The sequence below is a fragment of the Hydra viridissima genome, unplaced genomic scaffold (genome assembly GCF_058129835.1).
Source record: "Hydra viridissima isolate aposymbiotic clone 2 unplaced genomic scaffold, HvirCarnegie_v1 scaffold_7, whole genome shotgun sequence".
In the NCBI taxonomy this organism is placed as follows: domain Eukaryota; kingdom Metazoa; phylum Cnidaria; class Hydrozoa; order Anthoathecata; family Hydridae; genus Hydra; species Hydra viridissima.
This window is the reverse complement of record NW_028324306.1, coordinates 6,485,337-6,508,975: the sequence shown is the minus strand read 5'-3', so window position 1 is coordinate 6,508,975 and position 23,639 is coordinate 6,485,337. Positions and strand designations below refer to the sequence as shown.

The 23,639-nt window shown below is 29.1% G+C and overlaps 2 protein-coding genes and 1 long non-coding RNA gene across 6 annotated transcripts; 1 reads left to right on the top strand and 2 right to left on the bottom strand.

The window, feature by feature from the left end:
- Positions 1 to 4,358: 4,358 nt before the first annotated feature.
- LOC149885883 (uncharacterized) lies at positions 4,359 to 5,433 on the bottom strand. Its single transcript, XR_016454363.1, has 2 exons — positions 4,997 to 5,433; positions 4,359 to 4,829 (listed from the first exon to the last, which is right to left on the bottom strand). It is a non-coding gene; the product is annotated as an uncharacterized LOC149885883 (long non-coding RNA).
- A 13-nt stretch (positions 5,434 to 5,446) lies between these two features.
- On the bottom strand, positions 5,447 to 8,237 carry LOC149885882 (uncharacterized). Of its 2 annotated transcripts, XM_090093681.1 has the most exons (6): positions 8,092 to 8,237; positions 7,819 to 7,999; positions 6,882 to 7,536; positions 6,375 to 6,807; positions 6,004 to 6,298; positions 5,447 to 5,914 (listed from the first exon to the last, which is right to left on the bottom strand). In XM_090093681.1, the coding sequence occupies exons 3-6, from the start codon at positions 7,512 to 7,514 to the stop codon at positions 5,461 to 5,463; spliced, it is 1,815 nt and encodes a 604-aa protein (XP_089949807.1). In that variant the 5' UTR covers positions 7,515 to 7,536; positions 7,819 to 7,999; positions 8,092 to 8,237; the 3' UTR covers positions 5,447 to 5,460. The 2 variants fall into 2 exon arrangements, with proteins under 2 accessions (XP_089949807.1, XP_089949808.1); XM_090093682.1 differs by having other exon boundaries at positions 5,447 to 5,896; positions 6,882 to 7,999; positions 8,092 to 8,204.
- Positions 8,238 to 13,151: 4,914 nt separating this feature from the next.
- Positions 13,152 to 22,542, top strand: LOC149885881 (uncharacterized). Of its 3 annotated transcripts, none has more exons than XM_090094135.1 (9): positions 13,152 to 13,295; positions 18,863 to 18,933; positions 19,087 to 19,149; positions 20,174 to 20,239; positions 21,168 to 21,209; positions 21,392 to 21,433; positions 21,629 to 21,670; positions 21,827 to 21,868; positions 22,413 to 22,542. In XM_090094135.1, the coding sequence occupies exons 2-9, from the start codon at positions 18,864 to 18,866 to the stop codon at positions 22,442 to 22,444; spliced, it is 399 nt and encodes a 132-aa protein (XP_089950261.1). In that variant the 5' UTR covers positions 13,152 to 13,295; position 18,863; the 3' UTR covers positions 22,445 to 22,542. The 3 variants fall into 3 exon arrangements, with proteins under 3 accessions (XP_089950261.1, XP_089950260.1, XP_089950262.1); XM_090094134.1 differs by lacking the exon at positions 13,152 to 13,295 and adding an exon at positions 18,597 to 18,699; XM_090094136.1 differs by lacking the exons at positions 13,152 to 13,295; positions 21,392 to 21,433 and adding an exon at positions 18,597 to 18,699.
- Positions 22,543 to 23,639: the final 1,097 nt, after the last annotated feature.

The window sequence follows — 23,639 nt, the reverse complement described above, 5'->3', positions numbered from 1 at the left end:
CCTTTACCTTGGTGTAATTTGTTTAGTAATTTGTCAACGCGTGAAGTAGTTACTTTATCCTGAAGTACAGTCTTATTAAACAAATGCTATAAAAGTTTAAACTAATACCACGTGATCAGAGGTTCTGTTTTTAAACTGTGGGCAGCCATTTTAATAGATTTTTTTGTTGACTGGTGAAAATTTAGAGTTAGGGCCTCTTTATATGGAAAGCGGGCTGGCTCGGCAAACGAGCCAGCCCGTTTACCGAGATCTCGACGTTGTCCTTATTTCAACTTAATTTTATTTTGCGTTTATATGAATAAACAAACTAGCCCGGATCGCTATCCGGGCCAGCTCGTTTATTCATACAAACGCAAAATTTTTCGAAGCCAGTTTTGGCCTCTCAAGAAGGCGGCGGATACAACGAACGGCTATATAAAAATTAAGAAACTAATGATAATCAAATTTTATATCTTAAGCTCAAATATTGATAAGTTTCAAATAAAAATCTATTTTTTTGTTTAGCATAAGATTTTTTTCATAAAAGTAACGGAATATTACATAATTACATAAACTTCAAGTATAAATATTTTTTTATTTAACAAAACATATTCTTACAATAGCTTGTTGTATGTTAACTTTCTGCTTTTCGTTTTTTAGAATAAATATGAGCCCATAATTATGAAAGTGGTCTAAGTCATATTTCTTATTTCGAGATATTTAATGATTCGCATTTGAATAAATTAAAAATTCCGTATAACGTTGTAATTACAACTACTTTTTAAAGGTTCATTTTTGACGATATCGTAAAAATTACATTGAATATATTTAGTTTAAAATCATGTCGTGTGAAATAAGTGATAAATTCATTTTTTTTTTAATTTTGACTTAGACCACTTTCATAATTATGGGCACATATGATAAAATACAGATTCTCAGTAAAACTAAGTAGGAGTTTTAATTTTAGTTTGTTTCAATTTAGTTTGTTTAATAGTAGTGAAGAAAAAGTATTTGTTTACTTGTGCAGAAATCTCAAATTTAAAATAATTAGCATTTGCAATATAACTTACGTACCTTTTAGTTCTTAACTACCCAATGCTTGTGCTAGAAGCAGGGGCCTGTACAGGAATTTTTTGGATAAGTCGCAATTTTAACCCCTTCCCAAAAATGTTAAATTTTAGCATCCCCCCCTTCCTCATTGAGAAACGCATATATCAGGTAAGACGGCTTAGTGTATGTACAAACGTAAGTCCGAATTTAATTTTTAGTGTTTAAAACCCTTACTTTCTTTTTATATTGTTCAAAATGCAAGTAATTAAAAAGATACACAGCTTTGTATAAAACAATTGGGGATGTCCATTGATATATTTTAATATATGCTTGTTGTTAACTGTAGTCTTCTCCTCCTGATGATAAATATCAAAAGAATTTGACTAAAACTTTACTAAGGGTGTAATTGAAATGGAAGTCCGAAATTTGTTCTCTAAGAAATAATAACTTTTATTTTTTTTAAATTAACAAAAGAAAATATTTAAAAAATGAAGTACTTTATAACTTAATAAAAAAAGGTATGTCCATTAAAGTTTTTTATTAATTAGTTTAAGTCAAAAATTAAAACAACCTCCGTTTAATATATAAATCGTTTTTTAATAAACTTTAGACCGTTCTCGATTTGAAAAGCGCTATAATAAAATACCAAATCGTAAATCTAACTGTTATCCCGGATTAATAACTTCTTACCATCCGTTCGAACAATTAACCTTGTATAGTTTGCTTAATTATTGCTTTAGTTTGCTATAATTATTCGCTCTGTTTGCTTTTATCTACCGACGCATCATATTTATTCAAAATATTGAAGTTGTGAAAAAATATATAAAGATACATATTTTGGGTATGTCCAGCGACGTAGCAGACATCCCCTAGACACGCCCTGAGAAGGTTAGTAGCACAACTGCATGTTGCGTTATTGAAAATATAAAATTTGTCAAAATTGTAGGTAGACACCACTGCCGCTTACCATTCAGTTGTGTTATCAACCTTCTAGCACACTGTATTGGGTAACTAAGAACTAAAAGGTACATAAGTTATACATAAATATTAATTTAATCGTAAATTGCACATAAAAAAATTATATCGAATATTTTGAACTTTAACATTTAAATTAACAATTTCTTTAATTGTCTAATTTTTTTAAAATCATTTCATTTCTATAAACTTTTTAAGAATTTGTTTCATTGTCTTGTTTTTCTTTCAAAACTGTTTAATTATTTTCTTTCATATTACAATAGTCTTATTAGATGTACATCGGTTCACCGCTAAGAGCTCTGATCGCCACCATCTTGGAAGGCCAATTTTTGCTTCAATATTTTTTCGAAAACAACAATAGAATACGCTATCTAGTTATATTTTGAGATCAGTGGTTTAAAATATACTAAATTATAGTAAGAGTAAAACACTTACTTTAAATGAGCTTTAACTCCACTGGTGCTACCTTGAGACAGCTTAATCACTTTTTTGCACTTATTGCACTCAGCAAATCCTGATTTTCTGCCAGAGCCAGAGATGTTATCCTCTTCTCTGTCTAGCTTGGTAAAATAATTCCAAAGAGACATTGTTTCTTGAAGATGGTTTGATTCGGTAGTGATTTTGGTATACTAATCAGATCACTGAAGAACTTTGAGGTTGTTAGTCTTTCTTGACTTTTGTCAAGCTTATATAGGAGACTAATTTAATTTTAGAGGGTAATTAATTATTTAACAACTATCTGACTTGATAAAAACAGAGTAATTTTTTACCATAATAATTACCGCTTATACAAACTTTTATCACAATTTACCGAAATTACCGATTTTTACCGCTTTTACGCAGTTTTACCGTATTTACGCAATTTTACCGTTTTTACGCATTTTTACGCATTTTACGCATTTTTACGCATTTTTACCGATTTTACGCATTTTTACGCAATTTTACCGTCTTCTGTTACAAGAAAGCGTAAAAGTGCGTAATACGCATTTTTACCGCACTGCGGTAAAAATGCGTATTACGCGTTTTACCGCATTTTACCGCATTTTACCGAAATTTTTTTACCGCCGGTGCGGTAACGCCGATGCTTAGATGCGATTCTGTAATACCTAACATTAGTTTCAAAAAACACAAATCTGAAACTGGAAAAACCACTGAAGTTTCATCCTTTTTAATGACGTAAATATATTTTTTTTAATTAGTTTATCTACGTATTTTGGTTTGAGAAACCGAAATTTTTTCATTTAATTAATCTTTTACGCGCACGAGTACTTTTTATATGAGATATGGAAAAAATGCAAATTCTTATCAATCCAATGTTGAGTAAGCATCAGATGATGCTTACTCAACATTGAATTGATAAAGTATAGCATGTGTGCGATTCTAAGATCAAAAATCGCAACATTAATCTTCTTCTTCAATCAGCTTCAAATCTTTTACACTTCCGAAATGATTTGCTATATACAGTCGTAACCTCGTCATGAAGGACGTTGGTTGAAACAACCTATGCATAAGATTTACCAATTGAAGTTGAAGCAGCTTACAAAGTAAAGGTTGTTATCACCACATTTTAACTTTGTTTCAGATTTGAATATTATACCAGAGTCTAGCTTTTCCTCTTTTTACTACATTGAAGTTGAATTCAAAATTGTGAAAAACATTGATGAAAAAAGCAGTTGCACACACATCCATATATTGTAAGTAAAATATTTTTTACCAAGTTTTAAGAAATAGGCTTTTCACGGCTGTTGTTAAAATTTCTTTTTTCACCGCTTATTTTTCAAAAAGTTCATGCTGTAGTTTATTTTTAGTTGAACATGCTCCTCTGTATGCTCCTCTGCATGCTCCTCTGCATGTTTTCAATCTACCTGATTGTCCTTTACTTTTTATTTTGAACTAAATTACAACCCCCCTCTGGACGTTCTCTTTCTTAAATTTAACCAATTAAACTATGTTCTGCTTGTATTCTAAATTCTTTTGTTCTCACATCGAACATTTTTACTTTTGGTCGATTAGTAATTAGGCAAATTAAAAAAATATATACTTTGAGATTCTGAAAAGCTTTTCCTTTTAGGTAAATCAAACTCGATGATGGTACACTGGAATGTTTGGATTCGAAGATTTCAAATTTGCAGATTGGAAAAATTCATTACAAAGTTGTTCTTTCACACAAAATTAGTTAAAAGAAGAATATTTCCCGAACAAAATGTCAGTTGCAAGCAACATCAAATTAGTTGCTGAGGTAATCCAAAACATTTCCTTTCTCAGGGATAAGACTGAAAAATATAAAAGTGAAAAGAAATTTAAATAAAAGTAATGTGCCTATAATACTCGTAAACGAAAGCCTAAGTAGAATTAGAAAGATTTCCAAGTGCAATCTCTGTAGCAACTTTATCAACAAGTATAAAATTTCAATCTACCTGATTGTCCTTTACTTTTTATTTTGAACTAAATTACAACCCCCCTCTGGACGTTCTCTTTCTTAAATTTAACCAATTAAACTATGTTCTGCTTGTATTCTAAATTCTTTTGTTCTCACATCGAACATTTTTACTTTTGGTCGATTAGTAATTAGGCAAATTAAAAAAATATATACTTTGAGATTCTGAAAAGCTTTTCCTTTTAGGTAAATCAAACTCGATGATGGTACACTGGAATGTTTGGATTCGAAGATTTCAAATTTGCAGATTGGAAAAATTCATTACAAAGTTGTTCTTTCACACAAAATTAGTTAAAAGAAGAATATTTCCCGAACAAAATGTCAGTTGCAAGCAACATCAAATTAGTTGCTGAGGTAATCCAAAACATTTCCTTTCTCAGGGATAAGACTGAAAAATATAAAAGTGAAAAGAAATTTAAATAAAAGTAATGTGCCTATAATACTCGTAAACGAAAGCCTAAGTAGAATTAGAAAGATTTCCAAGTGCAATCTCTGTAGCAACTTTATCAACAAGTATAAAATTTCAATTCATTAGACAAAGTCTGAGCTAAGTACCTTTAATTTCTAGCTTCTCTGTCATCAAATCAGTTATATCTTCGCAGATTGATAAATCAATATCGTTGCATTGAGTTAGAAAATATAGGGATGCCATTTTAAGTGTTCCAAGCTCTTTTATGATTTGGTTATTAGAATGACACACTGTAGCTGTCAATTGATTGTTCTCGTCTAAATCTACGAACTTTGGTATTAGTGTAATTAACAACACTTCGAATAATTTTTTGTGGTAGCTTCGACACTAGGGTGATTCTATTTTTTAGTTTGTCATGCAAACCTTTTCTAAAACATGAATAATTGTATTCTAAGAGCAACTAAATAAAAAATAATTAAAAATTTGAAAATTTTACTAGGTCAAAAAAAAAAGTTACTTTATGGAAATAAGACAAAATTATTTCTTTTTTTTAGTCTTTTTTTATTTTATACATAAGCAAAAGAAATACGACAAAGTTTATAAAGTGAAGTTATTTTTTATTCGACATTTGCATAAACATTTCTGTTAAAAAAAGTCTCTCAAGAGCATCATCAGACTTAGCCCGGGAACATCGGATGTCCATAGCTCGGAGTCCTCTCTCAGCTACCTCATTTGTTCGATGCACATTCTTGAATGAGATTTTAACACCAAGAATATGTCTTGTCAGAGCTTCTTGGGCTTTAATGCAACTTGATGTAGTTTCTTTTAAGTTTTCCCAGTTGGGTTCCTCTCTCATTTTAAACCATGCAAGTGACCAAGAACAGCTAATAAACTTAGCTATTTCTTTCAATAATGGTCGTTCTTCAGGAAGTAGAAAGTAGCCTAACAAGACATATATTGCTCTGCTGTTCCACCTTGCTGAGTGAGAACTTGGTAATTTCGTTGGTAGCTGCAGTTTGGGTAAAATATTGGTGTCCAAATAGTGCCTAAATGCAATACATAACCTGGAAAAATAAACAATAAAATGGATCAACGCATTCATCACATATACAAATCATTGATATTGAAAATAATAATTTTTAATAAAACAAACCTAGCCAATAGCTTATAATCATCTCTCCAGGTTTTTACAGTAGGAGGAGGATGAGGTGTTTTATACAGGATATTGTATGATTCTTTCAATTGCGGATACTTATTTTTTAGTTTTTGAATGAACTTAAAGTCAGTTAGAGTAGGCGATTTTGATGGTGTTGGCAAGTGGAAAATTACCATTTTTTTCAAAACAAGGTCCAAAATGTGAGCATTGCATCCATAATAAGGAACAGGCCTGTTAAATAGCTTAGATCTTAAAATCCCTACTACTCCACCAGAACCATCATAAGATCCACCTGAAGTAAAATGGAATAACTTATTTAATTGGATTTTTTTTATTATTTAAAAATAAATAATTTTAATTTTACTAACCTGTATTGACAGAGCAGGTGTCACAAATTATAAGGGATATTTTATGCACAACATTATACTCTAACAATGTTTCCGTTATCATAGCGGCTAGATTTTCAGAAGTTCCGCTAGTATGTAATGTTTTGAGGCCAATGTACCAAAATATTGGTCCATCAGACTGAAGGGCAATGACCATGCGTTCCACTTTTTTAATCCCATAATCATATGGTGCCACACCTTTTCTATCAAAGTGTAATATAAAGGATAATTGAACAGACAAAGCTTCTTTAAGTTTAAGTAGAGTTGTGACTTGCAACCTTTTACCAGCTTTGAAAATAGCCGATTGATTTGGAGTTGGAATGTCACTATGGAAATAACTTAATGAGCGAGTTACACTAACTCCTTTGTGGGTTGAGATACCAGCTTCTGCGCACATAATGGCAATTGGCATCGCCTTAAACCAAAAGTAAAATTAATATAAATTTAATAAAAAAACTTTTTTTATTTCCAAAAATTATTATTACTCACCTTTGATTTAAACCTCCGTTTGGGTCGTTCAAACAAAGGCTGAAAATCATCAACGTTATTATCATTTTCAGAGCTTGACTCTGTGTACAGTTGCTCTACATAATCAAGATCCATGTTTTTTGGTATCAACTGCCTGTTAGCAGGATGCTCAACAACTGTTTGGCTGGTTAATACACAGCTCTTTCTATCATCCATTTGATGATTATAGAAGATCTGCTCTTCCCTCTTCAGCTTTATATTTTTATTAAGGATATCAAATGGCATAAAAAAATCCATATTCGATTTTCTCTTCAAACTTAATTTATAAGCATTCACAACTTCATTCAATTTTTTTGTGATGCCAGCTCTGGATACTGAGGGCATGCTAAATTTCACATTCCAGAGCTGCTCCAAATCTTTTGCTATTATTTGCATAACAGCTCTTGATGGTGGTGCGGGGCGTGTGTCAGCTAGATGGTGATAGTAGCCAAGAATGTGGCGGACTTCTGGAATAGTCTTGAAATTGGCTAAGGATTTAGTCCGTAATCCATAAGGCGCTGCTGAAGCAAGCAGTTCCCGAGATTCCTTTGAACACGGTGGTGTTAAGTTGTTTGCTTTTCTCTTTAATGCTCCTTTAGCACTTATGTGGGACATATTTAGGTAAATATAATTATAACTAAAATAGAAAATGGAATACAGTTATTTTATTTCTAATCCACCAATAATTGTTAAGCTAGTTTTATATTATATTCACTATTAACTTCAGCTAATTAAAAAAATATCATACAAATTATCAGTTTTTTTGCCTAAGTATTTTGTCTTATTTCCATAAAGTAACTTTTTTTTTTGACCTAGTAAAATTTTCAAATTTTTAATTATTTTTTATTTAGTTGCTCTTAGAATACAATTATTCATGTTTTAGAAAAGGTTTGCATGACAAACTAAAAAATAGAATCACCCTATTCGACACTCATACTACAAACTTTAGTTGCAAGCCGTGTTGGGCTGTTATGTTGTCGAACAATATTATGGACACATAGCTGAGCAGCATCTATCACTGGAAATGTACTCCATAGTTTCTCACCATTCTTTGAAAGCATATTATTACCTTCAAACTGCAGCATCTCTTTTTGGTAAACCTATATTATTTAATCAAAGAAAGTTGTACTTTATTTTTTAAAAATTAAAAATTTTGCAATAAATGTAACAAACGCTATAAATAAGTATTAACTTGTGTCAGTAATGTAATATTTGTGACATAACAACCAATCAATTTTGAGAGAATACATGAGAGAATACATGAGAGAATACATGAGAGAATCAATTTTGGTTTAAATATCAACTTGTGCAGCTTTCCTATTTTTTCTTTTATCTGTTAATCAATCCTTTTCTTTTTTCTTTTTTCTTTTTTTTTTTTTTTTTGTTTTTAACTTTAAGGCAGCTGGATAAGAGGGAGGGGGGGGGGGGGCAACAGAACACAATACCACAATGTGAGGTTTAAAAATTTTTTGATTGTAGCCAAAAGCTATTTATATCCCTTAAAAAGTATCTATAGTTTTAAAAGAAGTATAAGGCTTTGATTGATTTCAAAGTACGAAAACAATTTTGAATATTATAATATGTTTGATTTTATAATAATTGAAATTTTTTTTATATTTTAAACTTTTCGTTCTGAATTAAGTATTTTTTTGGTTTTACAAAAAGGTAAATTGCTAAGAAAAAAATGGAATTTAGATTTTAGCGTCTACAGCATTGATCCTTGTTTAAAACGTGTTTGTTTAAAGCAAACAGTTGTTTTTTTTAACAATAAATTTGATAAAAATATTTAATAAAAGTCTTTTATTCCTGATTTTTTGATCAAAAATAAACCATAAACAATAGCGCTTTACTCCACAGAAAATGTTTTATGTTGTATTTGACATTTATAACGGAGTCATGAAACGTTACAAAAAATGCTCATGTTTCTATCTTTTTATTTAAAAAATTAAAAAATAGGGAACTTGAGAACTTTTTTTAGATTAAATGATTTAGTTCATAAATTTAAAGGAATTTAAAGTTTTGCAAAATCTTATGGTGTTGAAAACGTTTCTTATACTAGCAATTTCATGGGCACCAGAGTTTATTTTATTCCAAAATAGTCAAATGATCAGTCAAATGATCAGTCAAATGATCAGATTCATCTCAGTTTTGTTTGCTCTTGGAGGAAATTATGCATGTTTATCTTCCACAATATTTGAGAACCAATCAAATAACAATGGCAGCGTTTTTGTGCTTATCTTTAAAGAATCCGATTCTTCTTGGATTTTACCAGATGTTGTAAGTTGCACCACTAGACCTTGCTCAAAAAACGTAGCAATTGTTATACCAGATGACTACTACAAAAGCGGAAATTTTTTCTTTTTTTCGTCTTGCAACCATTCTACTGCTCAAGAAATTCTTTTAGAGTTGATCATTGGAAGTATGTATCAAAGAAGTATTGATCAATCTATGAACATGATCATTGTAACAAATGTTGACGAAGTATCGACCACACTAATGATAGATATCATAGCTCCATACCAAAATATAATGCTTCTCGACGTAAACTTCAACAACTACAAAGTGAATTACAGATCAAATTCATTTCCTCAGTACATTTATCCACTCTCAATAAATTTCTTTGATTTTGTTGTTTTAAGTTTAAAAGTAAAGAAAATTTTTTTAATTAAGCTTATGATGAACTCGATGGATGATGAAGTATACTATAGTTTTGAAACAGCAGCTAAATACCCTGACCTTTGTATTACAGAATTTATATTTAACTATAAAAATATTTCAAGCGTATCATTTTCAAATATCATGAAGGAAATATCTTTAAACAAGAAGTTGAACCAGCTTTTTGTTCTTTTTAACGGGATATCTTCGCCTTTCGATAATATTTTTATCGTTGATATGCTTTTAGAAGCTAGCACCAATCTTGGTATCGCCATAGAAACTATATTTCTAGGAAATGTTAATGCCAAAAGCAACTTTATGTTATCAAAATATGATCCAGTACAAATCTTTTGGGAAGAAATTCTAAGTAAGTACCAAAACACATTTACAAATATTTTCTTATATATTAATCAAGTTGACTCGCAAGATGTATTATTAGACCAAACATGTGACATCATTTGCAACTTTTACGGTAGTATATATAGTAGAGAAATCAATTGGATCAAAGTTTTTCCAATTTTTGGACATTTGTTATTAAAGATTACCTGGAATGAAGAGCAGAGTAGAATGAACGTGAAAAAATTATTTGATGAAAAAGAAATTAATGAACTTTCAGAAAAGATTGCTACACAATGTGAACCTCTAGACTGTTTATCAGGGTTTGAACAAAAACTAAAACTTGGTGTACTCACCGAGGTAAAAAAAGAAAGGAAACGATTTTGCGTCCCTTGCATTGAAAATAGCTTTAAAAACAGTTATGGTCCACAAGAATGCCAGAGGTGCCCCCCTGATTTTGTTTCAAACTTTAACAGAACTGCTTGTGAGGATCCTTTTAAAGTAGACAGTTTAAAGACTGGTGATTTTATGTGGAGTTTAACAGCTGCCTTAGCTGCATTTAACTTCCTGTGTGGTGTTTTAATTGCGTCGACATTTTTATATTACAAAAATACAGCAGTCGTGAAATCAGCTCATTTTTCTCTTTCTATAATTCAAATAATATTTCATTTACTCATCTCAGTTTCTGTTCCTCTATTATACTTAAGCAAAACGACTTTATTAGCATGCTCAATTCGACACATATTTTTTGGCTTCTTGTTTACTACTATTGCATCAGCAACATTTGTTAAAACCAGAAAGTATATAAAAATTTTTACAAAAGTTTTTCGTTTCTCAAATAAAGAAAAGTTTGTGGCAACTTCCTTAGATGCAATAATAATCATATTCATTCTGATGGTTCAAATCTTATCGGGAGCCATTTTCTTGACCAAGTCACCTCCAATTATTAGAACATATTTAAACAATAAAACGTTGAGCAGAACATTTTATTGTTCAACTGATTCCCAACTTGCCTTTCAAATTGTCTACATAGTTTTTGTTTTATTCTTGTGTTTGGTTCAAAGTTTTAAAACACGAGACTTGCCATCCTACTTCAATGAAACGTCTGCTATTTCCTACAGCACGGGGATCTCTTGCATATTGCTTATTTGCTATTTCCCGATATATTATGGTAGCAACGATCTCAATACACAAACCGCTGCAGTATCTATGTTACTTTTAACAGTTAATTTGATTTTAATGACTGTGATGTTTCTTCCTAAAATACAAACTATATATTTCAGACCAGAAAGCAACACTCAAAGCAGCATTCAAACTGAAATAAAAGATTACTCAAAAGCAGTTTTTTATTTGCCATAGTAAAATCAGAGGTTAAATAATGCATTCGGCCGGTTTTTTAACACATGCTTTGTTGAAGTTTTTCATGAAAAAAAAACAAACAAAAATGAGCACAATATTTTGTATGAATAAAACGAATTAAAAAAAGCAAAATAAAATTCACCGCCAACAATGCAGTAGAATAACGCATAGAACACTTGGAATGTTCTTCCAGATAGTGAAAAACAGGAACGAAAGCGAGTAAAGAAAAAAAAAGATTTTTGAAAAGTAGAAGAAATTTTGTTGGATTAAACTTTTTATCTCTACTCGCAACGCGACGCATTTTAAGTTTTGTTACCCACTTTCATGTTGTTTTAAACTTTGGAAGATCGAATAGTCGATTTTATCGACGAAGGGTTTTATCCTAACATCCTTATTTCTGTTTTTTTTTCTGTTAAGGATGCAAAAAAGTTTTGTAAATCTGCTACCCTAAAAAAAGTTTCGCCCCATCTGTCCCCAACTCTCTACGCTACTGTGTTTTGTTAACTAAATTTTTTGCTAATTTTTTGCTTTAATTGTCGTGAAAAATGATATAAAATTCCATCTGTGTTGTTTTTTTTTCTTTACTTTGTGATCGTAATTTTGGTTTTATTTTGTTTGTTTATTCAATTTTCATTCATGAATGAAAATTGAATAAACAAACAAAATAGCACTTTATTCGTTCAGTAGCACTTTATTCGTTCGATTTTAATTTATCTAATCTCTTAGATGAATCTAAGAGATTAGATAAATTAAAATCGAACGAATAAAGTGCTACTGAAATAACAACAGCATGTGTTACTATACTGCATTGCACCTAGTTTTTTTGTTTATTCTTTTAAAGTTCTATTTGTTTCATAGCATCTGAAAAATAAATTCTCAAGTAGCATTATGTATATGATTATGATTAAAATTTTTTATTACAAATGTGTTCGTCGATTTTGGTTGAGTTTCAAAATTATATTAATCGATTTAGTCAACAGTCGAATAATTTCGACTGTTGACTAAATCAATTAATAAAAAAAAAAAAAAAATAGGAAATAGAAATAGTTTAGATTAAAGTTTTCCTTTAAAAAAAAAAAAATTTTTAAATTATCATTTTTCATTTACCGTAAACGACCGAGTTCGCCCCGATAAATTATTTAACAATGGGTCCTTATATGGAAGGGGATTTATCCAAAGTTTCTCAAGACAAAGACCTTTCTTTAGACAAAGTACCCATTTTGAATGGGTACTTTGTGGGTTTATTCTGTTTAGAATTTTGTTTACAAATTGAGTTTTAATGGTGGGGTCTAAACGGAAAGGGGACTATTTCGGTTTTGAACGGTAAATTTTATTTTATTCTTGCGTAAAATTGCAGTGGATAAAATGGTACAGCTGTTATGGAAGCTTTCAATTATTTTTAAAACTTAATTGTTAAAATATATTAAATATAGCATACATGTATAAATAAATTTCATCAACAGTGAGTAGTACTAGAACAGTAATCTTCCATCAAAAAATAATGATCAAATTAGTTTCAGACCCTTAAATAGTAAATTAAAAGAGGTTTTTAAATCTTACTAGTAAATGAAATACTTACAATTGCGCAAAAATAATTTAAGAAAATTCAAGACAAATCCGACTAAAAAATGGTAAAGAGGTATGTTGAGTGACGAAAACGCGTTTTACGTTTTACTATTTTTTGGAAAATTCACTTTTGATTGCAACTTTCCAACTGTATTTAAATATTTCTTCGATGTTCTTTAAAATCAAATTAAATAAACAAGAAAGCAGCAAATGCAAGAATAATCAAATCCGATTGTTCAACAACATTTTCATCTCCTCTCCAAATTGAATTATTCTTACAAATTATTCCATAGTTTTGAAATTTTTGTGGCGCGTCGTTTATTTAAGGCTCATATCATATATATCAGACGTACGTGTCCGCATCTGTTGTGAATTGATATTTAGTCATCAAAATAAAAAATTTACATGAATTATAGACGAACCATCAATCTTAGATATTGGTTGGTTAGTGGTTGGGATTATTACGACTTGTAGTGAAAGGTGAGAAAAACATTTTTTTTTCTAACATGAGAAATTTCTTAACAAAAAAAATAAAAATAAAATTTATCACCCAAATCTTTCCTCTACCATTTGTCATGGTTATGCTTATCTGGTCACTATTTCCATAGTTACCAAATATAAAGTACGTATTTCTGTGCAAACCAATTGGAAATCGAACTTATGATAATATACATATTTAGACATATATAGTTTTTAGATTATATATAAAGATTTTAGAAAAAAAGTTGAGATATCTTGCACAACTGTCGTTATTTTGTTTCCACTCTGCAAGAATTTGTGCAAAAATTTAAAATTGTGCAAAATTTCTCTCTTCGATTAAATTCGTCAAACTCACTTTTTTTATAACAAATTTATGTGCGATTAAAATTTTGTCTTAAAAAAGATTGAAATAGAAGTTGGTACTTTTTTGTTATTCTTACTTTTTTAAATTTTTTCTTTGTAGTTATATTTTCGTTAAAAATTTTTTTGCTAAGCTCACTTTCAGAAAGTGAATAATTTAGACATCATATTTACTTCTGCATTAGCATGTATATGTGTTGTTGTAAATTCAATATAAATTCAAAATTAAATTTATTTGCAATATTTAAGCTAATAATATCTAGCTCAATGATTCATTGTTTCTGTTGAGTTGATAAAATATTTTTGTAAAGTGAGTCATAAGTTTAATGCTCAATGTTTTGGTAAAATGTCTTGCTTAGTTTGAATCTCTCCAAATATTGTTCTGTTAAAAAAGTGTCATTTTACCTCCCCTTCATATCGAATTGGTAATTATGGAAAATGGGCCGAGGAGGTCACTTTTTTTGCACTTCGATGTATTTTTTGTTAATTGAATTGATACAGTTTCAGGACTTCGGTGATATTAACAGTGGGTATTTGATCTATCCAAAACGGCTAGCTCATATTTCGTAGAACAAATGTAAATTAGCATTAGGGTTCGATAAAAGATTTCGAACTTCATTAAACCACTAAATTGTGAATTCGAAACTTGCAACTTTTAAAACATAACAGGGAATGATGAAGATGATGAATTCAATTTTCTTTTACAAAAATCTCAAAATCTCAGTGAGCAAAACGTTTGCCATTTTAACACCTTCCTTTTTGTTTCTGGCAATCCATGTGTTTTAATTGATGAAATCAACAAAAAAAATACCTCCTTTTGTAACAAACGGTTTATAATGACGCAATTGATATGATTTGAGTAAAAATCATATCAATTGCGTCATTATAAACGAAATTTCGTTTATAATGACGCAATTGATATGATTTGAGTAAAAATCATATCAATTGCGTCATTATAAACGAAATTTCGTTTATAATGACGCAATTGATATGATTTGAGTAAAAATCATATCAATTGCGTCATTATAAACGAAATTTCGTTTATAATGACGCAATTGATATGATTTGAGTAAAAATCATATCAATTGCGTCATTATAAACGAAATTTCGTTTATAATGACGCAATTGATATGATTTGAGTAAAAATCATATCAATTGCGTCATTATAAACGAAATTTCGTTTATAATGACGCAATTGATATGATTTGAGTAAAAATCATATCAATTGCGTCATTATAAACGAAATTTCGTTTATAATGACGCAATTGATATGATTTGAGTAAAAATCATATCAATTGCGTCATTATAAACGAAATTTCGTTTATAATGACGCAATTGATATGATTTGAGTAAAAATCATATCAATTGCGTCATTATAAACGAACTTTGAGTAAAACAGAATGTCAAAATAACATGAAATAACTATTTTACATATATTTAAACTATCAGTATGTAATGTAATTGAATAAAAAGTAGAACGTATGAAGACTTTTTGTTATTTGAAGAAGACATTTTGAAGAAGACATTTTGAAGAAGACATTTTGTTATTTGAAGTTCACTTAAAGAATGATTTGAGAATAGTAAGTTGAATCAATGTCACGTGGTTTGAATTAAAATTACTACAGCTGTTACAATTAAAAACTGAACTTGCCTCCAAAAAAATTAAAACACCAATTTAATAAGAAGACTATCAGAAGGTTGCACACAAAATTTTTTTGGGTTCGAAAGAAAGTTTTTTTCGCACTTGCGCCATTACAAACGGATCTCATTTTGAACTTGGGAAGTTTAATGATTTTTTATAAACAATTTTCTTTCCAACCTAATAAAAACAATTTTCTTTCCAACCAATAAAAACAAGTTATTTAAATTTAAAAAAAGATCTTCTAATCAAAGTTACGGTTCATAACGGTAATAGTTTGAATCGAAATTTTGTCCGAAACCGAACAAGTAGAATGCTGCTGAAACCTTTTCGCTTTCGGCTGAAACAGAATTTTTGATTGCCTAATCGTGGCTGGAATTCATTAGCAGTTTTTATTGACGACACCATCATTTAAAGGAAAAGGATTGTTATTATTGGAATTAAAAAGGGTATCGCGCGCAAAGAAAAGAATGCGTGTAACATAAACAACTCAGAGTGCTACCATTATACAGAACTAGAAAAAAATAACTCATTTTCAGTAAATTAATGATAGAAAAATTAGTAGTAGTTTAACACTTTTTAGATAAACAAAATACACAACAAAACCCTTTTTCAATTTTTCTTTTCTTTTAACGGTAAAGTCTTTCTAAAATCTTTAGATTCTTTGTAAATTTTTCTTGCAAAATTTACAAAACTAAACCTTAAAAAATAAAAAGTCATGCTTAAAGTTCTTTCTTTTTTTTTTTTTTTTTTTTTGAACGGTAATTTAAAATATTTTTTAGCAATTTTTCTACAAAGTTAGTTTTTTGCTCTTTCGGTTTAAAATTCAATTAAGAACTTGACAAAATAAATACAAAACTTCAATCATAATTCCAGTTGTTTTTAAGTTTCCTTTCCATATCCTGATGGGAAATCCTAACCTTTTGTGACAAGCTTCAGTGTAGAAAACCTCCTTTTTTTAAAAATATATTTTAGATCAGGAAGTAGTTTATGCGCTCTTTGTTTAAATAGTTTAAATAAAAGTAAATAATTTTTAATTTATAAAAGAGGAGCTTGGGAAATATTTTAGAAAAGTATTTTCTCATAACTTTTTACAGAAAATTAGTTGAACTAAAAAACGCAGCATTCTCTTTTATAAAAAGTAATTAACACTTACATCAATTTAGATTTTGAACTTATATAGAAAAACAGTTCAACGTTTCATAATAAAAGAATTCCTCTAGACAACACATGTAGTCATAGAAATGTTATAAATGGAACATAAAATGGAACATAAAAAAATAAAAATACTTCAAAAAAATTGCAGATGAAACCAACTAAATCTTAAAAAATGGCGCGTGTAATTTAGTTATAACTTAGATTAGGAGGGCGGTGGTTTTCCATATTTGTTTATTGAAGTGATTGTTAAGTTAGACATCGAATTTGCTTTCTAAAAACTACACCACATCCACTTATGTAAATAATGAATGACAGAAAAGTAAATTAAGTCACCAGTGAAAAAAACCACTCTCGGAAAAACAAACACAAAGTTCTAATATACTCGTCCGTATTTTAGAGTGATCTGAAACTGATGTGCTTACAACGGCACCATAACCTTAAATTTGAAAAAAAAGTTGCGCTCAAATTTAAAAAGTCTTTTACTTGGCTTTCAAAAACTCATTACCAGGCTTATCATTCATCACTGGCCTTTTTTCAAAGTTATTTTAAGAAAATATTTTGGAGGGTTGTTAGAGGGATATTTCAGAAGTTGCGACCTCGTGGTGACCTCGGTGGCTCAAAATTCTGAAACTTCCAACTAATTTCGCAATCGGGCATTAAATTCTAAATTTTTTCCCAATTCCACAAAAATCAAGGATAAAAATCAGAGTTTTGGTAAAAGAAGGTTTTTTTTTAAAAAAAACTGGTTTACAGACTTGTGTTCAGCATGACCTTTCATCTGATGAATTAAAAAATAATGAGTAAGCCTGTGTGTAACAAGGATGGAGCGCCATGAATACTTACATCATCTCCATAGTTTAAAGATGGCCTCTTACCAAATAAGCCTTCAAAAAATAATTTTAAAACTTGCTGATAATTTGAAAAAAAAAGTCGGTGAAATACTCTGCAACGATTTCAGAGGTAGTGTCCTTAAAATATAGTAGCATCAAAAATCATCTCATTAATATAAAACCCAACACCACCTCAGAATCTTGTTTGAAGAGCCAAGAAAGTTTCTTTGCATTCCCGCATCTTTTTTTTTATGTGGAGACTTTTTAGCCCAGGTAGAAATATTCTTACTTACAAACAAACCAAACTTCAACCAGATTAAATTAACAAACTATTATATATTCAGAAGAATTATATATTCCGAAGAATTATGACAAAGTCAAGATAAAGAAGTAAACTATGGAAAAAGAAAGCGTTGATTTGAACAATGACATTTAGTTTTAAAAGATAAACATGATAGTCAATATTAAAAAACAAAGAGAAACATTTTGCAAACGATGTCTTCTAAAGCAAAATAAGCGGCAAAGTTCGTTTTTTCTGTTTTGACAATATGGAATGTTGCTTTTTGTTTTGTTTCGCTTTGTTTCGTTTTTGAAAGTTGGGGGCTCACTAAACACGCAATGAAAAGTCTGCGTCTTCTGATATGATATTAACATTACGACAGGTGTGATATTATTTCCGAAATTGTTTATTGTTTTCACAGATTGCAATTGTATATCACACCTCAGAAAACAACAGAAAGAAAAAAAGTGATCACGAAATATAGCGCCAAAAAAAACGAGTTTTTTTGTCTTGTTTGTATGTTTCATTAAGTTATTCTCTAAAAAACTTCACTTCAGTTTCCATGGCTCCGTAGCAGGAAACCGATTTAAACTAAATTAAACCAGTATTTTCCTACAATTATAAATTTTAAAAGTTTCAAAAAAAAAAAAGGTTTCCGTCGTCTATCTGCAGATAAAGAAAAGATGTACTCCTCAATATTGAAAGATCTCGTGCATTGCATCATCTCAAATTTCTTACGAGGAGCATTTTAAAAAATGAAATAAACAATAAATAACAAATTTTTAAATTTTGTTAGTTTATTAATTTCATGTCTAAAAATTGTAACTGTCTTCTTAAACAAATATCTTTCAAAAAATTTTGTAAAGAACAAAGAGGGAGCGTTACCCTCCTATACCTAAAATATATGGTAGCTAAGAAATTAATGCTCTTACACTGGTTGTCATTACAATTTGTTATCTCGGAACACATTTTGTCTACAAACTATTTGTTTAAATGTTTTAATATAATATAATTTTAATTATAAAGTCATCAAAGTTGCATAACAGATGTTTAATTTTTTATATAAATTAGACATCTGTTATGGGGTTTTACAGCAATATTTTCAGACATCGTTTAATCAAAAGTGAGCTAATTGAGGTACTATTTTCTACTAGCAACTTGCAAAAAGTTTTGAAAATTTATTATTTTTACCAGTCTGTAAAATTTGTCTTACGTGATTATTTTATTATGCTAATTGAAGAACTTTTAATTGTTGTTCGATGTTTGTCCGTGTAAATGTTATTGGTTCTATTTTTTACAGGATGCTTGCTTTATTCTTTATTGTCGCTCTTGCAAGCAGCGCTTGCTTTGCTCTACCCCCTTACAAAAACGGTATGACACTCCTAATTCAGTTTATACTTTCAATTTAATAGCCAAATTTATTTTCCTGCGTATCTATTACTTGAATTAAAATTTTTATCTTTTTGGCTAAATGTTCGGTAAATAGAAATTTATATAAATATATAAAGTACATAAATATTTTAGCTTTTGCAGATCTTTATCTACACGAAGAAAATGAGGAATCCAGATTGGTCACCAGGCCAACAGGTAAAAGAAATGTTATTACATTAGTTGAATTTATCTATATTTACTTCGATACAAATAACTGATAAAATGTCAAAGAATATATTTTGTTCGGAAACAACGTTTACAATAATTTTTAATGATTTGAAAAACATCTTCATGTAAATCTTCGGTTTTGGAAGAAACTAAATGGAATTTCTTTTCTTCACTTGTCACTTTATTTTGACAAGAAACCAATTAGAAAAATTACCGTATATACTCGCGTATAAGTCGATCCAAAAATCAATACAAAATCAATATTAAATGAAACATTTTTTAATCAATATTAATAAGAAATACGAAAAAAAATTTCTAGGAATAAAATTGTTTTTTTCTGACCCGCATATAAGTCGAATTGCTGTTTTAGAGAAAATATTTCGTCCAAAATTTCTCGACTTATACGCGAGTATATACGGTAGCATTATCCGGAATGCAAGAAAGGACGGAAGGGTAGGGGAAGAGGATGGGGGAGGAGACAAATTGTACAGAATGACCCAGTTTTGTCCTTAAAACATCAGAGAGAAATTTAAAGTGGTTTTCGATTTCAAACTTTTCAAATTCAAAATAATTATAATATTTGGCACCGAATAAATTCTATTGTTAAAATTATTTAAAAAGAATTTTTTTTCTCTAGTTTACAAGCCTACAAAAGTTTTTTTGCAGTAGATAATAACCGTTTTTTAATATATTACAAGTCTACAAAAGTTATTTTGCAATAAATAATCACAGTTTTTTAAGGTTGCAAGTCTATACAAGTTATTTTGCAATGGATAATCGCCGTTTCTTAGGCTTTAGCTCTTTTAATTCGCAAAGGCGTATCTAGAGTCAATCAACACATTAACTGAATCAAGCCTAACAACAACGATTTTACACTTAATTCTGTAACTTATAATTTAGCTTTATAAATTTTGTATAACATTCTATTCATAAACATTATCTTAGTGTCTAAAAATAAAATTGTAATTTAATATTCGTAATTTTTTTAGATGAGAGCTTTCTTTTATTTTAGCTGCAACTACTAGTGTAACAAAAGGAAATGGTATCTCCACAAAGGTTTTGGTTCCTGCTGTCAAAAGTAATTTATCTACTATAAATGTTCTCTGAAACTTTAATCTGTTCTGTTGAATAAATATTTCAGCAAAAGTGATCCATTGAAAATTTTTGGTTTGTAATATGTTATGTAAGGTATAAAACTGCCAGTGTGTCTATTCTGGTGAATTGAGCTTATATGCAAGCTTTTCATTTCTATCCCAATATATTTATTACATAACAAAAATATTATTACATAACAAAAATAACCCAAAAAAAACTTCAAATATTTTTTGTTGTTACATTTGAGTTTTTCCTGTAAAAACATGTGCATAAAATGTCATTAAACCTTGTTTAATTGTGTTATATGTAGTTTGATTTATATTAATCATGCAGTTTGGTTTCTTTATGAGCACTATATGAAATAAATATACTTTTAATTGATAGTGGCTTTAGTATTTATGCTACAACTTATAATTCTTCAAAACTTCATACTATTGTTAATAAAAATATTGGTTCAATAAGTTCTTTTAAAATATTAATTTCTTTGTGAGGTATTGATGCATGCGGTGAATATTTGCAACAATCTTTGACTATTTAAAATTTCTTTAGTTGTATTACTGTTTTAATTCTTATTGCAGCATATACCATTCCAAAGCAGGAATTCCTTTCTCAATATTTTTTATATATTCAAAGTGTTTAGAGTTTGCTTTTCAAGTGCTTGGTTGTAGTTTATTAGCACACTATCTTGAAAATAAAATGGTTGAAAATGAAAACAAATCAAGGAATTTTTTTATTGTGAAAATTTGAAACTGTTATTTGTCTAATAGATTAAAATCATGGTGATAGTTTTAAAATGAATGATATTGATAAATGCTTCCTTCTTTTATTTGTTTTTCTTTAAAATAATAATCTAACTTTTATACAACTTTGTTCCTTATACAAGTTTAATATCCTTTTTTTTTTTTTTACAGTTACAACCAAAAAGAATACAGGACATCCTCATTATTCCTTAGGTTTGTGTAGCACCATGATTTTTTTGAAACCTTTTCTGAAAGTGCTAAAGGATACGAAAATACTTCCTTTTTTTCTTTGTTTTTCTTTAAAAAATAATCTAACTTTTATACAACTTTGTTCCTTATACAAGTTTAATATTTTTTTTTTTTTTTTTTTTTTTTTTTTTTTTTTTTTTTTACAGTTAAAACCAAAAAGAATACAGGACATCCTCATCATTACTCAGGTTTGTGTAGCACCATGATTTTTTTGAAACCTTTTCTGAAAGTGCTAAAGGATACGAAAATACTTCCTTTTTTTCTTTGTTTTTCTTTAAAAAATAATCTAACTTTTATACAACTTTGTTCCTTATACAAGTTTAATATTTTTTTTTTTTTTTTTTTTTTTTTTTTTTTTTTTTTTTTTTTTTTTTTTTTTACAGTTAAAACCAAAAAGAATACAGGACATCCTCATCATTACTCAGGTTTGTAGCAGCATGAATTTTTTTTGAAACCTTTTCTGAAAATGCTAAAGAATACGATATTACTTCCTTCTTTTCTTTGTTTTTCTTTAAAATAATAATCTAATTTTTATACAATTTTGCTCCTTAAACAAGTTTAGTATCCTTTTTTTTTTACAGTTACAACCAAAAAGAATACAGGACATCCTCATCATTCCTCAGGTTTGTAGCACCATCAATTTTTTTTGAAACTTTTTATGAAAGTTAATTCCCTAGATAAGTTAATTCATTTCTCATTTTTATTGCATTGGTAGTAAAAATATGGTTTAATGGTTTTATTTCAGTTTTAGATTATGAATTAAGCTATAAAAGAGTTAAAAAGAACACTGGAATATATTTTCTTTATAGTTTTGGATTTGTTGTTTAAGTATTTTGGAATGCTTTGATTGGCAATAAGAAAAAGAATTATTAAAATATATGTTAGCTTTTCTACATCAGCACTAATATATTTTTAAATTGAAAAAATCCTTTTTAACGAAAGGTGAAACCATTACTCATATCATCCATAAGTATGTGTTAACAATAAAAGTTAATTTACACAATTACAAAGAATGTGCTGTCTGAATCTCATCTCTACAAAAGTTTTATGAAAAATGATAGAAAATTTTTTTTTTTTTTTTTTTTTTTTTTTTTTTTTTAAGCAAACAGTTTTTGATATGCTTCATTTTATTGTGTCAGTAACCGTTACTAATTTATTTTCTAACAGCTTCAACCGTCAAAAAAGTGTATCCTCTATAAATTGGATATCTAACATGCTTCATCGTGGGTTGATTTAACGTGTTGTAATTTTTATTTTAAAGTTATTTTGATTAAATATAAAGTAAGGGTTTGTTAAATTCTTCTTTATTTATACATAGTTCAGATCTAAAATTTTAGCTTTAGCAGCAAACTGTTGCCGCCCTTTGATTCCCACCCCCCTCCCCCACTCCTTATTTTCAAAGTTTTTCTTTCTTTGTTTAGCTGGCCTAAAAACGCCAAACAAGTTACAAAAAAGAAATTCTTGAATAATCAATTTATAAGGTTTAGTAATATCACATACAAATAAGTGTAAAAACATACGGTAAATAATATCATAACAACGACTTTGCTACTGTAGCATCTTTTTTTATCAAACTATGCGATAGAGACCAATTTAAACGCGAATCAAAACAACGAATACAAAAAAACACACGTATAATAGGCGGTCAAAAGAATTTCATAAAATGTGTTAGTCTTAATATATATTAGTTTGTACTTATTACACTAATATACAGCTGTGCGTCAAGACACGATCAGAGTAAAGATAGCATTTGCTTCTTATTACCTTAAATGTCCGCGCTCGTACCACATTTCTCACTACAATAAATTCTCACACCACATTTCTCACTGCAATAAATGCACACTCCCACCATTTCTCACTACAATAAAAATGATTAGCATCTCTTAAATTTTTAGTCCAACACAAAGTAATTTAACTTAAAGTTTAAAAAATATAAGCTTATTTAACGCTCTTCAGTGTTAAAGTAAATTTTCTAAATCAAATGAAAACTAAAGATCTTCATTTTAAACGATCTTCTTTCGTAATCTGCAATAAAATTGAGTTGTAAAAAAAAGGATTGTTTCGGAAGTGTATTAACGCGTCAAATACAGAATCGTACTACGTTCGTTAAACAAACTTCTATATTAATATTTCCCAACTTAGTGGCCGATTCCCCCTCCACGGCGATCTTCTATTTGATTTATTAGTAAATTTTTCGAGATCGTCCGTGTTTTATCATTCGGTCTTATTTTTATAAGATTTTTCATTCCGTAATTTCAAGGCCACAACAGCTCATTTTCCGTACAATTAGCGAAGGCCGACTTTTACGGTTAAAATTATTTTTTATCCTTGCTCTTGTAAATAAACTTAAGAAACAAATAAAGAGCTTTATTAGGACAAAACATTGTGATTAAA

What these genes read in the sequence shown, in the direction of transcription:
- LOC149885881 (XM_090094135.1), top strand. Translation starts at nt 18,864, where the DNA reads ATGCTTGCTTTATTCTTTATTGTCGCTCTTGCAAGCAGCGCTTGCTTT. An exon ending in TTTGGTTCCTGCTGTCAAAA is followed by an intron (nt 20,240 to 21,167) that starts GTAATTTATCTA and finishes TTTTTTTTACAG; the next exon opens with TTACAACCAAAAAGAATACA. An exon ending in ACATCCTCATCATTACTCAG is followed by an intron (nt 21,434 to 21,628) that starts GTTTGTGTAGCA and finishes TTTTTTTTACAG; the next exon opens with TTAAAACCAAAAAGAATACA.
- LOC149885882 (XM_090093681.1), bottom strand. Translation starts at nt 7,514, where the DNA reads ATGTCCCACATAAGTGCTAAAGGAGCATTAAAGAGAAAAGCAAACAAC. An exon ending in AACGGAGGTTTAAATCAAAG is followed by an intron (nt 6,808 to 6,881) that starts GTGAGTAATAAT and finishes TTTTGGTTTAAG; the next exon opens with GCGATGCCAATTGCCATTAT. An exon ending in GATTATAAGCTATTGGCTAG is followed by an intron (nt 5,915 to 6,003) that starts GTTTGTTTTATT and finishes TTATTTTTCCAG; the next exon opens with GTTATGTATTGCATTTAGGC.